The 23196-nt window shown below is 44.9% G+C and overlaps 1 protein-coding gene across 1 annotated transcript in view; it reads left to right on the top strand.

Annotated features, from left to right (window-relative positions):
• Window positions 1-23196, top strand: part of GAK (cyclin G associated kinase) — a 398389-nt gene that overhangs the window by 354830 nt on the left and 20363 nt on the right. The window contains exon 26 of the mRNA XM_030194468.1: window positions 18063-18211. Coding sequence (XP_030050328.1) covers window positions 18063-18211 — 149 coding nt within the window. The remainder of the gene's footprint in view (window positions 1-18062; window positions 18212-23196) is intronic.

The following is a 23196-nucleotide window of genomic DNA, read 5'->3' as shown; positions in this document are numbered from 1 at the left end:
TAATGCCAAGTTGACCTAAAATATTGGACATCCATATAATGTAACAGAAAAGAACAAAACAACAACCCAGTCACCCTTATGGTGAAAATTGAACTATAAACTCCCAATCACTATAAACAAGGGTCTACACCCTCAGCTCTGTCCTACCCCCTTAAATTTGTTCAAGCATATAATTGCCTCACTTCCCCCTCTAGCCCTCCTCTTCCGTTCCTCCTTTCCCTACCACCCCCCTCCCTCCCTTCCTCCCCTCTCCCCAACTATCACCCGTTCCTATCAAAGTTGATTGTCCCCACCCATTCTTGCAGTTGAGACCATCCTCTCTTGCACCGTAGCTCCCCATCTCTACGGTATGCCGTTAAGCGTTCCTTAGCTATGAATTGTTCTAATTTTGCTTTCCAATCCCCCAAGGAAGGAGGGCCAGTAACTCGCTACTTCCAAGCTATCAGGCATTTTGCTGCCGCCAGACCCCAACGTAACATTTTGCTCCGTTCCCATGAGTCACTGTCATTATACATCCCCAGCAAGCACACCTGTGGACTGCACACCATGGAATCTCCAAACATTCTTACCAATGCTTTCATCACTGCCTCCCAAAACGGTATCAACCGGGGGCAGGACCACCAAATGTGCAGAAATGAACCCTTGTCTTTACCACATCTCCAGCACCGGTCAGAAGCATTAGGGTACATACCCCTAATTCTCTCAGGAGTGTAATACCACCTCGATAGCACCTTGTATGCATTCTCTTGCATTAGAGCGCACGTGGAGGCCTTTTGAACCTCCCCACATATCCTCTCCCATTCCTGATCATTGAAGCAGCAATTTAAGTCTGATTCCCGTGCTCCCTTGAAGCGAAAGGGGGCAGGGTCACTGCCTCTCATAAATTTGTATAGCACCGAGATGGATCTAGGCACCCTCCGTAATATACCTCATAAATTCTCCAAGCTCTCCTTATCCTGAGGGCTGCCCCCCCCTCCATCCCATCGCTCCCATAAAATACTCGAAGTTCGGGGCCGGGAAGGATAATCGGGTTTTTGTGTGATGGGATCACTTGGGCCTTTCGAGTTTTCGAGATGTGCTCCAAGGGGCCCAGATTAAGAGCTTTGAGGAATTGAGGTTACAATATGGACTCCCTGAAGGAGATCGTTTTTCTTACTTACAGATTATCACACAAAAACCCGATTATCCTTCCCGGCCCCGAACTTCGACCCCCATCTCCCTGTCCCCACTTCCTCCGAAACTCCTCCCATACAGTCAAAATGTGCCTAAGATATGGGTTATCTACGCCCGCCAACACCCCCCCAATCCCTCAGTGGTCCATAGTAACGATTTTAAACCCCTATGTGGGAAGTACGATTGTTCCACTTGACCTGTTGGCTTAAGCCTGCCCCCTTCCCACTCCAGCACCATCTTGACCTGAGCAGCCTGAGAATACCACTCAAGCCAAGGCATTGCTCTACCCCCTCTTTCAATCTCTCCCCATATCACCCTTCCCGCTAACCGGGGATATTTTCCGTCCCATACAAATTGCAATATCTGGCGTTGTAATTGCTGCATCTCCCGCTTGGGGACCGCCACCGGCAAACACTGAAACAGAAACAACAGCCTAAGCAAGACGTTCATCCTTATTACCGCCATCCTCCCCCACCACGACAGCCACAACCCTTTCCACCGTGATAATTCAATTCTAATGCACTCCACTATTTTGCCATAATTAAGTCCATAGACTCTACTCAGATCTCTAGGAATACAAACCCCCAGATACCTAATATGACTTCCGGCCCACTTAAAAGCAAACCTCTGCTTCAAACAGTTTTCTTCTTCCTGGGAGACCGAAATGCCTAATATTTCGCATTTCTCCATATTATGATGATGCACTTCTTACTGATACAAAAGCCATCCTAATGCCACAATATAAGATTTAGAAAGTCATCAACCCAGCTGCTTTATCATTAATGGTTGTTTTGCTTCTCTTTAGATTCAAAAACAACTTCAATTACTCTCTGACCAACTTCTTGATTTTTTTTCATTAGAAAGTTTTCATTATTTATTATATAATTTTCCCCACATATTGTTTTTTCTTCTATTACATTCAATATATATAAAATTGCTTTAAAATCCTTCAATTTCATTACAATTCTTTCACATATTTTTTTATCATTATTTGCAGTGCACGAACGCCTCCACCTACATGTGGCATGTTTCACAAATTGCTGCCTCAGGGTGTGGTCCATTCAACTGTTTGTTTTCAAAAACTAGTATACAGTATCCCTAAGTTCATCCTCTACCAGCAATCTTGTCAATTCTTTCTTGGCTTCATTTATTCTCTCACAATCATTACTGTCCACTACAAATATTAAACCTTGTGTGTTTTGGAAATGGTGGTGCCAGAGAGGTCGGAGTTTGACATGACTACTTACATCCCAGACTATAAAACTGATGTTTTTGTACTCTACAGTCTCCACATTGTAACCTACCAAATCTGTAGCTGCTCTGTACTTTTCGAAAACCAAAACTTCTGCGTTTAGCTTCTCACACACCATTCTGTCATCATCCAGATACAGATTTGATCAGTCATATATTCCACCCCCCACTTCTGTCCCAAATTAGGCCACAGTCTGTATTGATACTATCAAATTCAATTCAGGCTTATTTGATCTAGTCTTTATTAAAACAGCTTGTGCTCTGTCTCACGGATGGAGCGTAAGACTGAATATTGCATCTGTTGTTGTCCATGGAATTACCAAAATTTTTTTCTATGGTGATAGTAACCTTGGCAGTATGGTTTGAGCTCTTCTGCTTGGAGGATGAGTTGATGGAGCAGCAAAATGATGTTGAAAAATGGAGTAATAATGGTCCTCTGTAATATCCACATTCTACTTCACTTTTTCTCCAAATTAGGAGTCTCAAGTGCATGGAATAACTGCCAGCCAGGTGTAGACATCTTCATGTAAACCTGAAGTGCTTAACCAAGCCAGAGACCTGGTGGCAACAACAGAAGCTGAAGTTCTTTACCTGTTGAAAGATGACATATGCAATGCACCATATAACGTTAATGAGTTGCAATATAGGCAGCTTACATCACCCCCTGGAGCACTTTCTTTCCTAAATTGATGTGAGAGATTTTTTCTTTCTTCATGGTTTCTTCAACAACAGAATTGTATGAAATCTAAACTTTATTGAAACCATGTGCTGGCTGGATCTTATATTTATTTAGCGAAAGAACCACAGAAGGTGATCTCTCCACAGGAGAAATGAAGAACACCAGGTACACACAGTGGATCCAAAAAAGAGTCCTCTCTCATGTAATGTCTTCCCAAACAATGTCTTTATTAAAATCAATAAAAGCCCGACACGAATCGTGTTTCGGCCACACCGGCCTGCATCAGGGGTTTATCAGCTTGGTTGGAACAGATGAAACAGCTGAATTACAATGAAATTGTAAAGAACAAGGATGTAGTTGTAGATGTGCTGGACAAGAGTCTCTGCCTTGCAGAACTGAGAGTCTAAGGGAAGTGAATATCAATATAACCACAAAGTGAGTGAAATCTTAAAATACATCATAATTAGTGAGTAAAAAGAGAGAATGGAATTAAGAAGATAAGTAAGATAAATCAGTGCAAAAGGGGGCTATGTAGACTGTGTAGAAAGAAATGGAAAAGTGAAAATAAAAGTTAACTTTCCCTGTTTACTAAGCTGCGCTAATGCCGACACAGCCCATTCACTTTGAATGGGCTGTGTCAGCGTTGCCACACAATAGCCGCTAGCACAGCTTAATAAACGGGGGGGGGGTAAGTTAGAAATAAAAATAATGAAGATGATAAAAGCCTATAGAATCTGTCAACACCACATTTGATGTTAAGAATCCTGCCAATTGTGAATAGACCTGTCAATGCATGGTGCATTGAAGGTAAGCACAGAGTTTAGTGTGCAACAAAACTGAAACCGTTAAATAAATAATTATGTATATAAATATAAAATGAAGTGCATAATGCTGTCAATATACTAAAAGATCTGGATATGTTACAATGTGAATAATGGCCGCATTTATAAATGTCCAAGACATTAAAAAGAGTGCACAGTGCTAATGGTATTTTGAAAGGAGCAGGGTGCCTAGAGTACTAAATATGCTTATGAGATTAGTGTCAATTATAAAAACTAAAAAAGAGTAGGCAATGTGAAATACATCTCCAAGAACCCAGGCAAATAAATTAATGTACACTTCAATGTGACAGGGCAGAATGCCCTGCAAAAAAAATGGAACAGGAATTACACTGAATATAAACAGCTAGGTGGATCATATTACCAGAAACGAATGGTAGAAATTTTTATGACTGATGAGTCAAATTAGATGTCACCAGAGTGCAATAATTGAAAAATATACATAATTGTCCTACCTTCAGCTGAAGAATGAAATGGCATCTGCAAAACAGTGGCGTCTAATCTCTTAAAAAGCATGAAAACAACAAACGGGCTAAACAGAATTTAGCCTGTTTGTTGTTTTCATATAACAGAATTATATGCCTCGTGATGTGTAACATTACGGACATGTCATCCTCGTACATATTTAATATGTAGTAATTTTTTTCTGTTAGCCATATTGAACTTGAACTTGTTTGGGATAATGTGGGATATAAATGTCTCAAATGTCAAAATAAGGCACATACCCTGCAGTCAGAAATTGGTAGCACATGTTGGCTGCTAACTGGGGGATCTTACAGGAGTTAAAATCCATATAAATTTTATTTATTTATTTACTTGAAACATTTCTAAACTGCACTATCCATTAGTCCTAGGTGTGGTGTACATAAGGAACATGCACAATAAGCATAGCAGAATACACAAAAACTACAACAAAGGATCACCAAATGAACTCACCTTACCATGACTACAAACTTGTGGCTATAAGCCTAATACGCTAAACTGAAAAACCTTTGGCAAAAAGAAATGATTTTAACTGTTTCCTAAACTGAATGATTGAAGTTGCAAATACATATGTTCACAAGCAGGGCCGGTCCTAGGGTCTCTGGCGCCCCCCCCCCCCCCATATCCTTTCTCTCTTCTCCCACCCTGCCCCTGTCCAGCGATTCTCCTTTGCCTCCATCCCCCTCCCATTTATGCCCACCTGCCCGCCCTCTTTTTCCCCCAACATCCCTCTTTTTCTTCTTGCCACCCTGCGTGGTTTGTCTTTTTTAAAATTTACCTCCGTCCCAGCGGCCGCGTCATTTCAAAGCCCTGCCCGTCTCTAGCCTTCCCTCCCTTCGTGAGTTTGTTCCCGCAGAGTCCTGCCTTCGAGGAAATGACGTCAGAAGGCGGGACTCTGCGGGAACGAACTCACAAAGGGAGGGAAGGCTAGAGACGGGCAAGGCTTTGAAATGATGTAGACGCTGGGACGGAGGTAAATAAAAGATTTAAACCCCCAAGGGCAGCGTGGTATGGCGGCACAGCAACGCAGCGGCGCCCTTGAAGGCAGGCGCCCCCCTGCGGTGCTTACCCCGCTTACTGGGTTTGACCGGCCCTGTTCACAAGCAAAGAATTGCAAAGAAACATGCCCTCAATCTGAAGCAAAGTTAGCTTCAAGTCTAGCACACTTAATGGAAGGAATATCCAATAAGTGTTTATCCACAGAATGTAAACTACGAGGTGGCTGATACAATCTTAAAGCTGAAGCTAATGTCAGGCATGCATCATTGCTCTCAAGGCCTTAAACCTAATCCGCCAAAGCATAGGAAACCAGTGCAAATCCTTCAAAGCTGATGTAATGTGAAAGATTTTGATAATACTGTCAGAGGCCTAGCATCAACATTTTGCACAATTTGAAGAGAAGGAATCAATTTAAAGAGGCCCAAGTACAGCGAGTTACAGTAATCCAGGACAGACAATACCAAAGCTTGCAAGAAACTGTCCAAAGGTTTACCAAATGTCTTAATAATCTTAACCTGAAGAAGGCTTTCCGAATAACATTCCTTATATGAAATTTGCAAGTTAGCGTAGAGTCTAATAGAACCTCAAGATAGTTACTTTTAGTAGCAAAAACAATTTCAGCGTCTGCAAAGCTGAACATACTGGACCAGCACTCAGGATGTGAATTATTGGTCAATAACAATATCTGTGTTTTCCCTACATTTAACTTCAACCTATTGGCACTAAGCCATGATCCTAACTTCTGTAGGCATATCTTCAAAAAAGACAGAGTGTCAGAGACAGAACACTTTACTGAATATCATCATAAATCGATATTGCACACCCATACCAGAGAGAACACGTCAAATTTGAATCAAGTAGATATTAAATACAGTGGCAAAAGAGCAGACCCTTGCAGTACACCCATGGTAATCAGTATCCAAGATGCATTCTCCTCATCCAAACAGACTCTAAAATAACATGAATAAATAAATGAATGGAACCATTCTAAGACTGTTCCCTGAATCCCTAAAGAACGTAACTGACTTAGTAAAATTTCATGGTGGATTGTTCAGAAGCAGTGGAACTATCCAGGAAAACCTTTAGATGGTCCTTATCCCAATCAAATCCCAAATGTATCAAATCAAATACAGGAATCAACAGCATTTCAGTAGAATGTTTAGATCTGAAACCATATTGACCAACATTTATTAAATTATTGCAGAGAAGGGTGACAAAGATGATTAAGGGGATGGGACGACTTTCCTATGAGGAAAGGCTAAAGCGGCTGGGGCTTGGAGAAAAGGCGGCTGAGGGGTGATATGATAGAGGTATATAAAATAATGAGTGGAGTGGAAAAGATAGATATGGAGAGTCTGTTTACGCTTTCCAAAATTACTAGGACAAGGGGACATGCGATGAAGCTGGAGTGCAGTAAGTTTAAAACAAGAGAAAATTTTTCTTTACTTAGCGCATAATTCGACTCTGGAATTTGTTGCCGGAGAATGTGGTTAAGGCGGTTAGCTTAGCAGAGTTTAAGAATGGTTTGGACTGCTTCCTGAAGGAAAAGGCCATAGAATGTTATTAAATGGACGTAGGGAAAAATCCACTATTCCTGGGACAAGCAGTACAAAATGCTTTGCTCCGTGGATCTTGTCGGGTGATTGTGACCTGGTTTGGTCACTGTCAGAGACAGGGTGCTGGGCTAGATGGACCTTTGGTCTGTCCCAGTGTGGTGATGCTTATGTCTTATCCAACACAAGCCTTTCCAAAAGTTTTGCTAAACTTTCAACTTTGAGATAGGACGATAGTTCACAACTTGTTCAGGATCAAGTGTTCCACCCTTTTAGCAAAGGACGAACAACTACCTGTGTCCAGTCATTTTTGTCATTCACGCTCGTTCCTTCTAAACATTTGCTTTAAAGACCTCATGTTATCCATAAACCAGAGGACGCTATGTTTTCGCACAGACGTAACAGTCTTAAAGGGAGCAACTAGATCCAAACACTGAACTTCGGACTCATACCAATAACATCTGAAGTAAAATATCCAAATCACCCGACTTTGGTATCCAAAGTTCTTTCAGTTTTAAAGGATCAATTGCACCTCTAAAGGTCTTGGTTAACTTGGAAACAAAACCATATGTTCAAAAAACATAAATCCAGTAAATGTCCTACAGTATGAGAACAGGAACAAAGAATCTGTTTCCAGCCTAAACCTAAAAGAGACTCAGAAATACTAGAAACAAGTAAATCAGTGGCAGTTGAATCAAAATGCAGGTTAAAATCACCCAACAAGATGGTATTGTGTGATGAAATGCCATTAGTAAGCAAACAATAAAGCCATCACCATAAAGAACTGGGGGAGGGGGGAGGATAACAGAGAAAAATATTTAATTCCAGAGAGGAGATAAACAGAATCTCACACAAGCTAGAGTTTAACATGGATTTCTATGTGAAGGCTATTCCATACTTTGCTAATATAAATAAGCCACCTCCTTTTTACGCAACATAGGACTTCACAAAAATATTGTAACCCTCAGGATAAAGTTGATTAACTAACATGGCATCTGCATGATGTAACCAAGTCTTTGTTAACACGTAACAATTCAAGACAATAGGCGTCAAGCAAATCTCTCAGAGCTTCAACTTTGTTCCTGACCAACCGGGCATTCACAAGTAATAAAAACAACTCTGGTGCCTTAGAAGAGACCTTTGACTCAGTTTTGACAGGAGTTAAAAATATGAGGAGGCCTTCTATGTGGCGTAGTGCCTGACACTGGGCCATATTTTCTCTTTCCTAAGATCACAGGAATAGCATGCATTGTCTAAATAAAAATTCCACTGGGGGGGGAGGGAAAACATCCAAATTCTACCCAGAATCTACCTGAATTCCTCATGAAGGAGTGCAACAGAGTCCGTGCATGACCTCTGGCAAGTGGCGCCTCCGGCACTGGCCTCCCATTCAAATGTTCACAGGGGGTGGAGCTAGAGCTGGAACTCACAGGAAGGTAAAGGCTGCACTGGAAGCTACAATGGTACTACACCCCTTCTCATCTAAAAGCTATATATGGCCAGGGCAACAATCTCTGCTGGCAGAACTGTTGAGGAAAGGGCAACTTTATACATATATGGTGGTCTTGCCCTAAAGCTCGGAATTACTGGGACCAAGTAATGATCTTTGGTGTCTAAAATTTTGGAAGTACAGCTGGACAAAACCATTTCTGGGGATTTGCTCAGTATAGGACCTCTGCAACTTCCGCTATGTAAGCAGAAATTTGTTCATCATGTTGTTACAGCTGGCTGTCTGGTCTTGGCCTCTGCGTGGAAGAAACCAGAGAGTCTAGGACATTCTGTGTTATTAGTGAAGCTCAACCGCATTTAATTGATGTCTAAACTTGCAGTATTTAAAAGAGGCTCCTGAACTTTCAAAAACGTGGGCCACTTATACCCAAATGGTTGGAAGCTACATTACCTGCTCCTTCTGCAGCTGCTACTTCATCTTGATATTTTGGGGATGTCATAGGATACTCCTCTCTTTATAAGTTTAGGTGTTTTAGGATGGGGGAAAAGGGAGGGAGGAATGAGGGGTTGGGATTATGGGTTTATATTTATAATTCAGAACAACTGTTTCATGATAGCATGCTGAAGAGTCATAGTATTTTGCATATCTTTTTGATTTTATTTTGTTGTATTGTAAAATATAAATAAACTTTCAAAAAATTAACTTAACAGTGTTCAAAGTTCTAGGTCAAAGTACTTAAGGAAATGTGAAAATAAATGTATATTTTAATCTTAAGCAAAAGTAGACAGCGAAGAACACATTAAAAATTTTGCTTAAGTGAAAGTAAAAAAGTTATTATCTAATATAATACTTTTTGAGTAAAAACTGAAAGTACTGCAACTACAATGAATGCAACTATTAACATTTTTCTCCGAGGACAAGCAGGCTGCTTGTTCTCACTGATGGGTTGACGTCCTCGGCAGCCCCCTCCATCGGAAAGTTTACTAGCAAAGGCCTTTGCTAGTCCTCGCGCGCCCATGCGCACCGCGCATGCGCGGCCGTCTTCCCGCCCGAAACCGGCTCGAGCCGGCCAGTCTTCTTTCGTCCGCACTCGGTACGGTCGTGTTACGCCGTTCGTGCCCCAGAGAGTCGACCTCGCGCGTCCTTTTCGACGTGTTTTTGTCCTTTTTTCCTTGAAAAAGTTCGGGAAGCGCTCCGGTAGTGTTCCGGAAGACCCTTTCGGGTTTTCTGCCCTTCCCGTATTTCTCAGTTTTTGCCCCGTAAGTTTTCTTTCGTTGTCGGGGTAGGCCTCTTTTGGCCTCGGTCGAGATTTTTCTCCCTCTAAATTTTGGTGCTTCAATTTTCGCCATTTCGGCTTTTGATTTCGCCGGCGTGATTTTTCCGCCCATGACATCGAAGCCTTCCAGCGGCTTCAAGAAGTGCACCCAGTGCGCCCGGGTAATCTCGCTCACTGATAGGCACTCTGCGTGTCTTCAGTGTCTAGGGGCCCAGCACCGCCCTCAGAACTGCAGTCTGTGTTCCCTGTTACAAAGGCGGACTCAGGTAGCGAGATTAGCCCAGTGGAACGTTTTGTTCTCGGGCTCTTCGTCGGCATCGGCACCGGAGGCATCGAGTGCATCGACGTCGTCAGCGTCCGGACCATCTTCCTTGGCTGCCGCTCCATCGACTGCATCGAGGCATCGGACCTCTGCATCGGCGCCGAGGCATCGGGCGACTGTATCGATGTCGGTGGTACCGAGACTTCGTCTGCTGATGTCGTCGGACGGAGGTGCATCGTCAGGAGTGCAGGTGAGGGCTGTCCATTCCCCTGCTGGTGGCGGTGAGCCTTCGGGTGGGTCTCCTCCTACCCTGAGGGCTCCTGCGGTACAGCCCCCCCGGGATCGACCCTCTTCGGTCTCGGCCCCGAGGAAGCGACGGATGGATTCTACGTCCTCCTCGTCGGTGCCGGGGAGCTCCGGTGACATGCTTCGGAAGAAGTCGAAGAAGCATCGACACCGGTCTCCTCCCCATGTCGGCACCGAGAGCTCTGGGTCGCCGAGGGATTCGGCACCCAGCAGGCATCGGCACCGAGAGGACCGCTCACCCTCTGTTCAGGAGGTGTCGATGCGCTCCACTCTGGACAGCCCGGAACAGCCTCCTCGCCCGGAACAGGTTCTGACGTCGACGCCTGCATCGGCCTCTCAGCCTTTCTCTGCAGCCGCTCTAAACGAGAGTCTCCGGGCCGTTCTCCCAGAGATTCTGGGAGAGCTGTTGCGCCCTACCCCTCCGGTACCGGCGGTGCTTGCGCCTCCGGTACCGTCGAGCGTGGCGCCGGCTGGCCCATCGCCCAGGTTGAGGTCCCCGACGTCGGTACCGCGTGCGGTGCCGACCGCGGCCACCTCCCAGGAAGGCTCCCCGACTACGTCGGCGGAGGGAGCTTCGCCGATGCGGGCGAGGGAGTCTACCTCTCGACGCCCCCACCGTGGATGGGGTTCCACCGAGTCGAGTAGGGCGAGGTTGCAGACACAGGTTCGTGAACTTGTGTCTGACACCGAGGGTGAGGCCTCGTGGGAGGAAGAGGAGGACCCCAGATATTTCTCTGACGAGGAGTCTGAGGGTCTTCCTTCTGATCCCACTCCCTCTCCTGAGAGACAGCTTTCTCCTCCCGAGAGTCTGTCTTTTGCTTCCTTTGTCCGGGAGATGTCTACGGCCATCCCCTTCCCGGTGGTTGTGGAGGACGAGCCCAGGGCTGAAATGTTTGAGCTCCTGGACTATCCTTCTCCACCTAAGGAAGCGTCCACTGTTCCCTTGCACCATGTCCTGAAAAGACATTGCTTGCGAACTGGACCAAGCCACTAAGTAATCCCCACATTCCCAAGAAGATTGAGTCCCAGTACCGGATCCATGGGGACCCAGAGCTGATGCGCACTCAGTTGCCTCATGACTCTGGAGTTGTGGATCTGGCCCTAAAGAAGGCTAAGAGTTCTAGGGAGCATGCTTCGGCGCCCCCGGGCAAAGACCCTAGAACCTTAGACTCCTTTGGGAGGAAGGCCTACCATTCTTCTATGCTCGTGGCCAAGATCCAGTCTTACCAGCTCTACACGAGCATACACATGCGGAACAATGTGCGGCAGTTGGCGGGCTTAGTTGATGCTCTTCCCCCTGAGCAAGCCAAGCCTTTTCAGGAGGTGGTCAGGCAGCTGAAGGCGTGCAGAAAATTCCTGGCCAGAGGAGTTTATGACACTTTTGATGTTGCGTCCAGGGCCGCTGCTCAAGGTGTGGTGATGCGCAGGCTCTCATGGCTGCGTGCCGCCGACCTGGAGAATAGACTCCAGCAGCGGATTGCGGACTCGCCTTGCCGTGCGGACAACATTTTTGGAGAAAAAGTCAAGCAGGTGGTAGAGTCTCTCCACCAGCGGGACACCGCATTCGACAAGTTCTCCCGCCGGCAGCCTTCAGCCTCTACCTCTACAGGTAGAAGATTTTTCGGGGGAAGGAAGACTGGTCCCTATGCTTCTGGTAAGCGTAGGTACAATCCTCCTTCCCGACAGCCTGCGGCCCAGGCTAAGCCCCAGCGCGCTCGCTCTCGTCAGCAGCGTGCGCCTCAGCAAGGCCCCGCGGCTCCCCAGCAAAAGCAAGGGGCGAGCTTTTGACTGGCTCCTGCAGAGCATAGCCGACATCCAAGTGTCCGTGCCGGGCGACCTGCCGGTCGGGGGGAGGTTGAAAGCTTTTCACCAAAGGTGGCCTCTCATAACCTCCGATCAGTGGGTTCTCCAAATAGTCCGGCAAGGATACACCCTCAATTTGGCATCAAAACCTCCAAATTGTCCACCGGGGGCTCAGTCTTACAGCTTCCAACACAAGCAGGTACTTGTAGAGGAACTCTCCGCCCTTCTCAGCGCCAATGCGGTCGAGCCCGTGCCATCCGGGCAAGAAGGGCTGGGATTCTATTCCAGGTACTTCCTTGTGGAAAAGAAAACAGGGGGGATGCGTCCCATCCTAGATCTAAGGGCCCTGAACAAATATCTCGTAAAAGAAAAGTTCAGGATGCTTTCCCTGGGCACCCTTCTCCCCATGATTCAGGAAAACGATTGGCTATGCTCTCTGGACTTGAAGGATGCCTACACACACATCCCGATACTGCCAGCTCACAGACAGTATCTGCGATTTCAGTTGGGCACACGCCACTTCCAGTACTGTGTGCTACCCTTTGGGCTCACCTCTGCGCCCAGGGTGTTCACAAAGTGCCTAGCTGTGGTAGCAGCGGCACTTCGCAGGCTGGGGGTGCACGTGTTCCCATATCTCGACGATTGGCTGGTGAAGAACACATCCGAGGCAGGAGCCCTGCAGTCCATGCAGATGACTATTCGCCTCCTGGAGCTACTGGGGTTTGTGATAAATTACCCAAAGTCCCATCTTCTCCCAGTGCAGAAACTCGAATTCATAGGAGCCCTGCTGGATTCTCGGACGGCTCGCGCCTATCTCCCAGAGGCGAGAGCCAACAACTTGTTGTCCCTCGTCTCGCGGGTGCGTGCGTCCCAGCAGATCACAGCTCGGCAGATGTTGAGATTGCTGGGCCACATGGCCTCCACAGTTCATGTGACTCCCATGGCCCGCCTTCACATGAGATCTGCTCAATGGACCCTAGCCTCCCAGTGGTATCAGGCCGCTGGGGGTCTAGAGGACGTGATCCACCTGTCCACGAGTTTTCTCAAATCCCTGTATTGGTGGACGATTTTCTCCAATTTGACTCTGGGACGTCCCTTCCAAATTCCTCAGCCACAAAAAGTGCTGACCACGGATGCGTCTCTCCTGGGATGGGGAGCTCATGTCGATGGGCTTCACACCCAAGGAAGTTGGTCCCTCCAAGAACGCGATCTACAGATCAATCTTCTGGAGTTGCGAGCGATCTGGAACGCTCTGAAGGCTTTCAGAGATCGGCTGTCCCATCAAATTATCCAAATTCAGACAGACAACCAGGTTGCCATGTACTATGTCAACAAGCAGGGGGGCACCGGATCTCGCCCCCTGTGTCAGGAAGCCGTCAGCATGTGGCTCTGGGCTCGCCGTCAAGGCATGGTGCTCCAAGCCACATATCTGGCTGGCGTAAACAACAGTCTGGCCGACAGACTGAGCAGGATTATGCAACCTCACGAGTGGTCGCTCAACTCCTGAGTGGTGCGCCAGATCTTCCAAGCGTGGGGCACCCCCTTGGTAGATCTCTTCGCATCTCGAGCGAACCACAAAGTCCCTCAGTTCTGTTCCAGGCTTCAGGCCTCCGGCAGACTAGCATCGGATGCCTTCCTCCTGGATTGGGGGGAGGGCCTGCTGTATGCTTATCCTCCCATCCCTCTGGTGGGGAAGACTTTGCTGAAACTCAAGCAAGACCGAGGCACCATGATTCTGATTGCTCCTTTTTGGCCGCGTCAGATCTGGTTCCCCCTTCTTCTGGAGTTATCCTCCGAAGAACCGTGGAGATTGGAGTGTTTTCCGACCCTCATCACACAGGACGAGGGGGCGCTTCTGCATCCCAACCTCCAGTCTCTGGCTCTCACGGCCTGGATGTTGAGAGCGTAGACTTTGCCTCTTTGGGTCTGTCAGAGGGTGTCTCCCGCATCTTGCTTGCTTCCAGGAAAGACTCCACTAAGAGAAGTTACTTCTTCCATTGGAGGAGGTTTGCCGTCTGGTGTGACAGCAAGGCCCTAGATCCTCGCTCTTGTCCTACACAGACCCTGCTTGAATACCTTCTGCATTTGTCTGAGTCTGGTCTCAAGACCAACTCTGTAAGAGTTCACCTTAGTGCAATCAGTGCATACCATTACCGTGTGGAAGGTAAGCCGATCTCAGGACAGCCTTTAGTTGTTCGCTTCATGAGAGGTTTGCTTTTGTCAAAGCCCCCTGTCAAGCCTCCTACAGTGTCATGGGATCTCAATGTCGTTCTCACCCAGCTGATGAAACCTCCTTTTGAGCCACTGAATTCCTGCCATCTGAAGTACTTGACCTGGAAGGTCATTTTCTTGGTGGCAGTTACTTCAGCTCGTAGAGTCAGTGAGCTTCAGGCCCTGGTAGCCCAGGCCCCTTACACCAAATTTCATCACAACAGAGTAGTCCTCCGCACTCACCCTAAGTTCTTGTCAAAGGTTGTATCGGAGTTCCATCTGAACCAGTCAATTGTCTTGCCAACATTCTTTCCCCGTCCTCATTCCTGCCCTGCTGAACGTCAGCTGCACACATTGGACTGCAAGAGAGCATTGGCCTTCTACCTGGAGCGGACACAGCCCACCAGACAGTCCGCCCAATTGTTTGTTTCTTTTGACCCCAATAGGAGGGGAGTGGCTGTAGGGAAACGCACCATATCCAATTGGCTAGCAGATTGCATTTCCTTCACTTACGCCCAGGCGGGGCTGGCTCTTGAGGGTCATGTCGCGGCTCATAATGTTAGAGCCATGGCTGCGTCGGTAGTCCACTTGAAGTCAGCCTCCATTGAAGAAATTTGCAAAGCTGCGACGTGGTCATCTGTCCACACATTCACATCTCATTACTGCCTGCAGCAGGATACCCGACGCGACAGTCGGTTCGGGCAGTCAGTTCTTCAGAACCTGTTTGGGCTTTAGGATCCAACTCCACCCCCCGAGGGCCCTGTTTGTTCTGTTCCAGGCTGCACTCTCAGTTAGTTGGTAAATTTTTTAGGTCAATCGCAGTTATGTCCTCGCCGTTGCGAGGCCCAATTGACCATGGTTGTTGTTTTGAGTGAGCCTGGGGGCTAGGGATACCCCATCAGTGAGAACAAGCAGCCTGCTTGTCCTCGGAGAAAGCGAATGCTACATACCTGTAGAAGGTATTCTCCAAGGACAGCAGGCTGATTGTTCTCACAAACCCGCCCCCCTCCCCTTTGGAGTTGAGTCTTCCCTTGAAGTGTATTGTCTTGCTACATACTGGACTGGCCGGCTCGAGCCGGTTTCGGGCGGGAAGACGGCCGCGCATGCGCGGTGCGCATGGGCGCGCGAGGACTAGCAAAGGCCTTTGCTAGTAAACTTTCCGATGGAGGGGGCTGCCGAGGACGTCAACCCATCAGTGAGAACAATCAGCCTGCTGTCCTCGGAGAATACCTTCTACAGGTATGTAGCATTCGCTTTTAGGTGGGGGGGGGGATGGGCCTGGGTCCACCTGCCTGAAGTGCACTGCACCCACTAAAAACTGCTCCAGGGACCTGCATACTGCTGTCAGGGAGCTGGGTATGACATTTGAGGCTGGAAAAAAATGTTTTTTAATTTTTTTTTTTGGGTGGGAGGGGGTTGATGACCACTGGGAGAGTAAGGGGAGGTCATCCCCGATTCGCTCCGGTGGTCATCTGGTCAGTTCAGGCACCTTTTCGAGAATTGGTCGTGAAAAAAAAGGGACCAAGTAAAGTCAGCCAAAAGCTCGTCAGGGACGCCCTTCTTTTTTCCATTATCGGCCGAGGACGCCCATCTGTTAAGCACGCATCCGTCCCACCTTCTGTACACTGCCGACACTCCCCCAGGAACTTTGGTCATCCCCGCAACGGACTGCAGTTGAGGACGGGCAAAATCGGCTTTCGATTATGCCGATTTGGGCGACCAGGAGAGAAGGACGCCCATCTCCCGATTTGTGTCGGAAGATGGGCGCCCTTCTCTTTCAAAAATGCCCCTGTAAGCCAATCAAAATGGTTCAAGAAAGCTCTTATCTTTATCAATTGTTTAATAAGTAATGATATAGAATTTTATTATTGTAGCTTTCAGGGAATGCCTTGCTTATGATTTATTGTAAGCAACAGGGAGCTCTTTTGGGATCTTGCGATGTATAAGTGCCAAATGTAAATTGATTTCTTACTGGTATTTGTTGTATGGTGCTAATAACGACTATTTCTTTCAAATATTTTTGTCATGTATTATGTTACTGTAGGTTCTGCACTAAAACTGTTACTAAAAGAAAAAAGTTTTCTATGCATCTTGTTGAAATTTTTCATACAAATTGCTGTGAAACATTTCCATTAATACTTAGAGCTTCTTTTACAAAGCCATGGTAGTGATTCCCAGCTTAGTAAGTGTGATGAAGCCCATTCAATTCCTATGGGCTTCGTAGCATTTGCTGTGCTGGAATCACAACCACATCTTTGTTAAAAGGAGCCCTTAGAGATTTAACTAAGATTTTGTTGCTTGAGCTGCTGTTGATGTATTGCTGACCATTTGGCTTTTACATATATGTATGACCCCTGATGTAGGCATTACTGCTGAAATACTGCCACTGTCAAGTCTCTAATTCATCAGTAAAACCACTGGCATAGATCTGATTGCTACGTCTTTTGCTGCTTGAGTCTGAAAGTTTTGCTGTCCCAAGGTGATAGTCTCTTCCAGGTTTTACCACTAGTAATCAGCTTGATGTGTGGATAGTATTTTCATTTCTGTTTCTTTGATTTTTGTTTGGGGAGGGGAGGGTGTTTAAAATTAGAAGTTGGCTTAGGGGAGGCTGGGAATTTAGAGGTAAAATATTTGGATTTTAGATGTGCATAAATAGGCATTTAGATGTTTATAGGCTAAAAAAATAAATATGTAATCCTCATTTCAGAAGAGGAATTCACTTCTGTGCCCAAAAAGATTAGCATTGGGATTTAAACCTGCTTCTGAATACATCTAGGTTTCAACAAAGTGCTCCGATTGAGCGCTCCACTGAAGGGATTAGGGGAGGTTGCCCCTTTCATACTCCAGTGGTTGATGCCCCCCTACCACCACCACCACCAAAAAGTGAAACTTGCAAGGGATACTGGGCTCTGTAATGTGTTTGGGAAAAATATATATTTGTTTCTAAAATGGCTAGCACAAATGTTTTATGCTTCTATTTCACAATGTAAACTTTTATGTACCCGTTATGAACTGTTGATATTTTAGATGTTTAGGTTTCTAAAATATATGCTCTCGTCATATATAGTTGGTATATAAATGTCCACAGGTCCTGTTGTAAAATACTAGTGGAACTTAAGACATCCTGACCTGAACATCTCAACTTTGATTTGTACATCCTGTTTTTATCTACTGGTTTATGATTGATTCTCTGTATAATGTGTTTAGAGATGTTTTATAGTTTTTGATTATTCTAAATCACTTTGTATAGTTTTAGTTAAAAAGGTGATTGATAAATATTAAATTTAAATTATGTGGCTGATAAATCATCATCTGTGTAGACACATGCTGATAACTTGTTCAGGGACTGTTTAACATGCATGTGGAGGCTTTAATAGCTAGCATGCTATTTTTAGTGCTTGCAGAATAGCCTTAATGTGCATTTTAAAAATTATTGCATAGGCCTTATGCGTCTGCTCACTTTTCTTCCTTCTCACCTGAGTGTACAATACTTATTCAACTAGCACTATTCAGTGGAAATGCACTTTTCTTTCCTTTTTATTCTTTGCTCAGCCTTCCACCATTCTACTTTTATTAAGTTTTTGATCACTGTTGATACTGTTGATCTTTATTTTTACTTGGAATTTCAACAATAACTTTATACCTTATCTGGACAGGTTTCAAGCATATGTTGCCCCCTCAGCCCTTCACGCTTGGTGTTTTCCAATAAATAAATTTTGACTGTTGCACCCAGTTTTTAAGACTTATGAAATTGTGTGCCACCTTTTTTTTTTACAGGACCAAAGCCAAAAGTTTCAGAGAATGATTTTGTAGATCTGTTGTCCAATCAAGGATTTTCATCTAAAATGGACAAAAAAGGGCCACGAACGATAGCAGAAATGAGAAAACAAGAAATGTCCAAGGATGTAGATCCACAGAAATTAAAGGTTTGTTTCCTTGTTTGTTTCAGTCAAACGATGTTAAATAGTATCTTGGTTGTGTCTGATCATGGTCCCAAATGTACTAGGGAAGTCCATCTCCCAACAAGATATTTAACTTAGCTGGTACACTTTAAGGCATATTTTCAAAGCACTTAGCCTCCCAAAGTTCCATAGAAACCTATGGAACTTAGCCTCCCAAAGTGCTTTGAAAATATGCCTCTTTGTCACCTCTATTATATGTAGCTCTCCTCAGCAGCATATTTTCCATTTTGAGAGAATTGACTGTTTCTCTTACCTTTATATGTGTTAGCATTGCGTGCTGATGTTGAAATAACAGGGGATACTATCCAGCCTATATTGCTGATATTGACAACTCCTGATACAGGTGTTAAGCCGAAACATGTTCCATGTCAAGTCCTTCATTAAAGTTTAGATGCCAACCCGCTCTTGGAGGCACTTTGTGCTTTTTCTGCTTGGCCCGATTTCCTGTACTTCGGTCTCCCTCTATTGTTGTCTTCCACTTAAGAACAGGCTATTCCATAACTCAACTTTTGATCCAGACCTTTCACTTGTTAGTGTTTCTGGTGAATTTTCAAAAATCCAGTCTGCTTCCAGTGATATTGTGCTTTGAAGGGTTATTACTGGATACGAATAAGGTAACACTTTCTTACCAGTTGAAAGAATGGAGGCTCTCTTATCCTCCATTACCTCATTGCATCCTACAAAACTGCCACTTCATGATATTGGGACACCTGGTTTCCACGGTTCATATGAAACCTTTCACGAAACGCCTAGCCACCCACCTGGAGTTACCTCATGGCCACTTAGAGGGTCTGTCCCCAGCACAGTTCAGGTCCGCCTGCACCTGCTGCTTGTACTGTACATTAGCACCTTCCTCCCACCTACTGGGTCACAACCGCCTCTGGGCAAATCTCCCGCTCTCAAATTATCCCCAGTGATTCTAGGTTACTGGAGCCATTCTCCCAGTAGTCCCACAATTCCCAGAAATCACTCAGACCCAAAACACAAACCACCAGTCCAGACAGGCAGGGCGAACAAACAAATGTATTTATTCTCAGAACTTGAACAGTGGACAGAAAATGTGCAATTAGCAAACAATAATGGATAACTGAAATATGGATCAATTATAACATTAACTAAACATTTGTTTACTTCCTAGAAAGTACCTGGGGAGATCAGGACATACAGCTGCTCACCAATTATCAAATATAACTGTTTTACCGGGCTTCAGCAAAGAGCTTTCTCTGTCTTCTCTCGGGCTGAAACGGGGGAAAAAACAGTACAGTTCTAATGAAAAGAGCTCCTGGGCCCATCACAACAACATTTTTATAAAACTGGTTACATCCCTACAGGAATTTCCTTTATCTGTGTTAACTAAAGAAGGGAAAGGGCAGTTCTTTATAACAGCTTAAAACATAACATGCACCACCAGCTGGCCAAACTAATGAAATGCACTTCAAGATTTAATAAAGGCAGTTTTTAAGACTTAAAACACACTATTCTGTCACAGAACCCTTTGCATGTGTAAAATGAGGAAGCTTCAGTAGGAGCTCAAATTTCTGTGTAATCAGTTAACCCCGTCCAGTGAACCACAGAAACCACCCTTATCCTTCAGCCTGACTAAATTCTTTCCTGATCCGGTGGACTGTTTGAAAGGCCATCTGCGAGGTTTCCACTTTCTTCCACTTCAGCATCAATTCATTCTTGCCATAGATGGTTTCTGTCCATCTCAACTGTTGCCACACCCAAGAGCTCTGGTCTGAACAAGAACATTTTCTACACATCCCTCATCTGGAGCTGCAAGCAATTTTCAGTGCTCTTCAGGTCTTTATCATCTGCAATGCAAAATAGTTCTGGTGCAGACAATTTAGTGGTCATGTATTGCATCAGCAAATGGGGGAAATAAGTTCCCTACACCTCCGTGAAGAAGCTTCAAGGATACAGAATATAGTCATATCAATGCATATTCATCTTTGGCTCACAGAATCAGTTACCAGCCCTTTTCTATTGCAGGATTGGTTACAAAGGAGTATGCGCTATAAATGAAGTGGATGTTGGGAACGTATCTATGCATATCTCCTCCATTCCACTTACATCCAAAATTCTACAAGTTTGAGAGCTCAAAATGATCTGTGATTGTCAAAACACAGTTCCTGCTCATTTCAAAATAAAATAAAAAGTCTTCAATAGGGTTTAAAGTTCCTGTCACTCGTATGCCATAATGCAATGTGGACCCCAGAGACCAGATTCACCCAAGGACTCCTTTTTGTAATTCAGCAGCACCGCTTTGTACTTGCTGCAGATGCTACCAACTTCAGATGGAGACAGAGAATAAGGAAAAGCAGGGTCCCTGTGACTGTTGAAATCCAGCCCACATAATAGTTTGCCCATCTAGGCCACCTGTGTTCCTGGAAACCAAAACTACTTGGTAACAGAGCCAGCAGAATCCTTCAGCTTCACAAATAGTCACTGGATCCTTAAGTACCCAGCCTATTATCTAGCACTTGGGAACCCCTCAAATAGACTTGTTCACCAACAACAAAATCATCAAACCACCTCTCTACTGAATTGCCTTTCATTTGGATGCACTGGCCATCGAATGGATCTGGTTAAAAATCCTGAAGGGTCTATGGCTGACATCCTGCCCTCATGACCTATGCCTAGCAAAGATAGTGTAGCTAGCAAGCAAGCATAGGCCTTATTGGAGGGGCCACTAAAATTAATTCCGTTCTTGTAGAAAGGCGGCTGCCAACAACACTAAAATTAAAAAAAAAAAAAAAAAGGCTGTGGTTGCACCTTCTACTGAAAAAGAGCTTCCTTGACCAGGTCAGAGCTCAGAAAATACTGACTAGTCTCTAACTTCCCTTCCCTGGTCAACTCGACGACTGGATAAACCTATGCATGTATCTGCTGTGAACCACCTTGAATTGGAAAGAGTGTAGGATACAAGTATTTTTAAATTCAGAAATAAATCTGACAGTGATAGTGGATCTGCCTCGATACTGGTGTTGCTGGATTTCTCAGCAGCCTTTGACACTGTGGATGATAATATCATACTTACATAAGAGTAGCCATACTGGGTCAGACTAATGGTTCATCTAGCCCAGTATCCTGTTTCCAAACAATGGCCAAGCCAAGTCACATGTACCTGGCAGAAACCCAATTAGTAGCAGCATTCGATGCTACCAGTCCTGGGGCAAGCAGTTGCTTCCCCATGTCTGTCTCAATAGCAAACTGTGGACTTTCCATGTAATTTCCTTGAGTGTCCCCTAGTCTTTGTATTTTTGGAATGAGTAAAAAATCGATTTACTGCTACTCGTTCTACACCACTCAGGAATTTTGTAGACGTCTATCATATCTCCCCTCATCTGTCTCTTTTCCAAGCTGAAGAACCCTAACCTCTTTAGCCTTTCCTCATACGAGAGGAGTTCCATCCCCTTTATCATTTTGGTTGCTCTTCTTATGCTTACAAGGCTGGCAAAAACAGATTTCAGTAGCACGTATTTACATGGTTCAATCAATTCTGTTTAACATCAGCACATCATCACCTTGGACATGGAGTGCCACAGGGATCCATATTGTCCCCTATTTTATTTAATATCTATCTCAAGTCTTTGGATGTACCCACAAGCTTTGAGAAGATTGACTGTCTGTCTAACAGCAACTCAGGAATGAGCAAAAAAACCCCAAAACTAAATCTTCCTGAACCCAAGCAAAACGGAGATTCTGTGGGTTTCTAATAAAAGTGGACAAGTTCCTGATTTCAAAAATGCTTTTGGGGGAATATGAACTTGCCCTAAAATCACAGGTTAGAAATCTTGGAATACTGCTAGACTCATTATTTAATTAGACCTTGCAAATTGAAACAACCTTTAAAAATTGTCACCTGCAGCAACTACGAAATCTCTCTTTATATATTGAAAAGATGAGTCTTACTACTGCAATGCCCTGTACACTGGTCAAACCAAAAAGAATTTGCACCAGCTTCAACTAATTCAGAATGCTACAGCACAAATGATAGTAGGATGCAAGCAGCAAAACCATATCACACCCTTCTTGCAATACATTAACTACTAGTACCTTAAAGGGCTAAATTTAAAGTTCTGTTATCAAGGTCATCAGACAAAATTGGCCAACGTACTTAAGAATAAGCTAGCCCTCTTAATAGACCTCTTAAGGCCCTCTCAAGGAGCATCACTACCTGTACCTTCACCAAAAGAAATTGCTTGATTTGTGATACCCACCAGTAAGCCTTCTCAAGACTGACCCCCACACTTTGGAACTTCCTCCCAAAGGTGCTATGTTTAATTCGAGACTACCCCTATTTCAGGAAGCAGATGAGAGCCTTGCTCTTCTCCTAAGCCTTTAATACACCTGGACTAGGTTGCTGCACACCCTGTAACTTAGACCAGTTCCTCGTATCTTATTTAACTATACATATAATTTGGTTTGTTTATTTATTGCATTTGTACCCCTCATTTTCCCACCTATTCGCAGGCTCAATGTGGCTTACATAGTACCGTCAAAGGCGTTTGCCAGTCGGTGGATAACAAATACAAAGTTGTATAGTGATCGTATGAGGTATAAGTGGAGGGTCGGAATGGATGAAGATTGCATGTTGTCCTGTTCGATCATAGTCATTCTGTGTTGGTAGGTGAAGAGGGTTACGTGGGGTCGTTGGGGTCTGTTTAGTCACCCATCTGTTTATCCCTATCTATATATCTGCACTTGGCCCCTTGGCTACATAGTAAGATATTTCATTGTATTGTAAGAACAGCATTAGCATCATATCTGATAGTTGAATTTTCTAGTTTGTGCCTATTAGATGTTTCATTGGTATTATGCTGACGGCGTATTATATCTGTTATTTGAATGTTCTTCCATGCTCCTCTAGTATGGTATTTGTTATTGTACTGACATTTATTATATATGATTGTTCTACAGTGCTGTTAAATGTGTATTTCTGATAC

This window comes from Microcaecilia unicolor, chromosome 2 (assembly GCF_901765095.1).
Source record: "Microcaecilia unicolor chromosome 2, aMicUni1.1, whole genome shotgun sequence".
In the NCBI taxonomy this organism is placed as follows: domain Eukaryota; kingdom Metazoa; phylum Chordata; class Amphibia; order Gymnophiona; family Siphonopidae; genus Microcaecilia; species Microcaecilia unicolor.
This window is presented reverse-complemented; position numbering and strand designations above follow the sequence as displayed.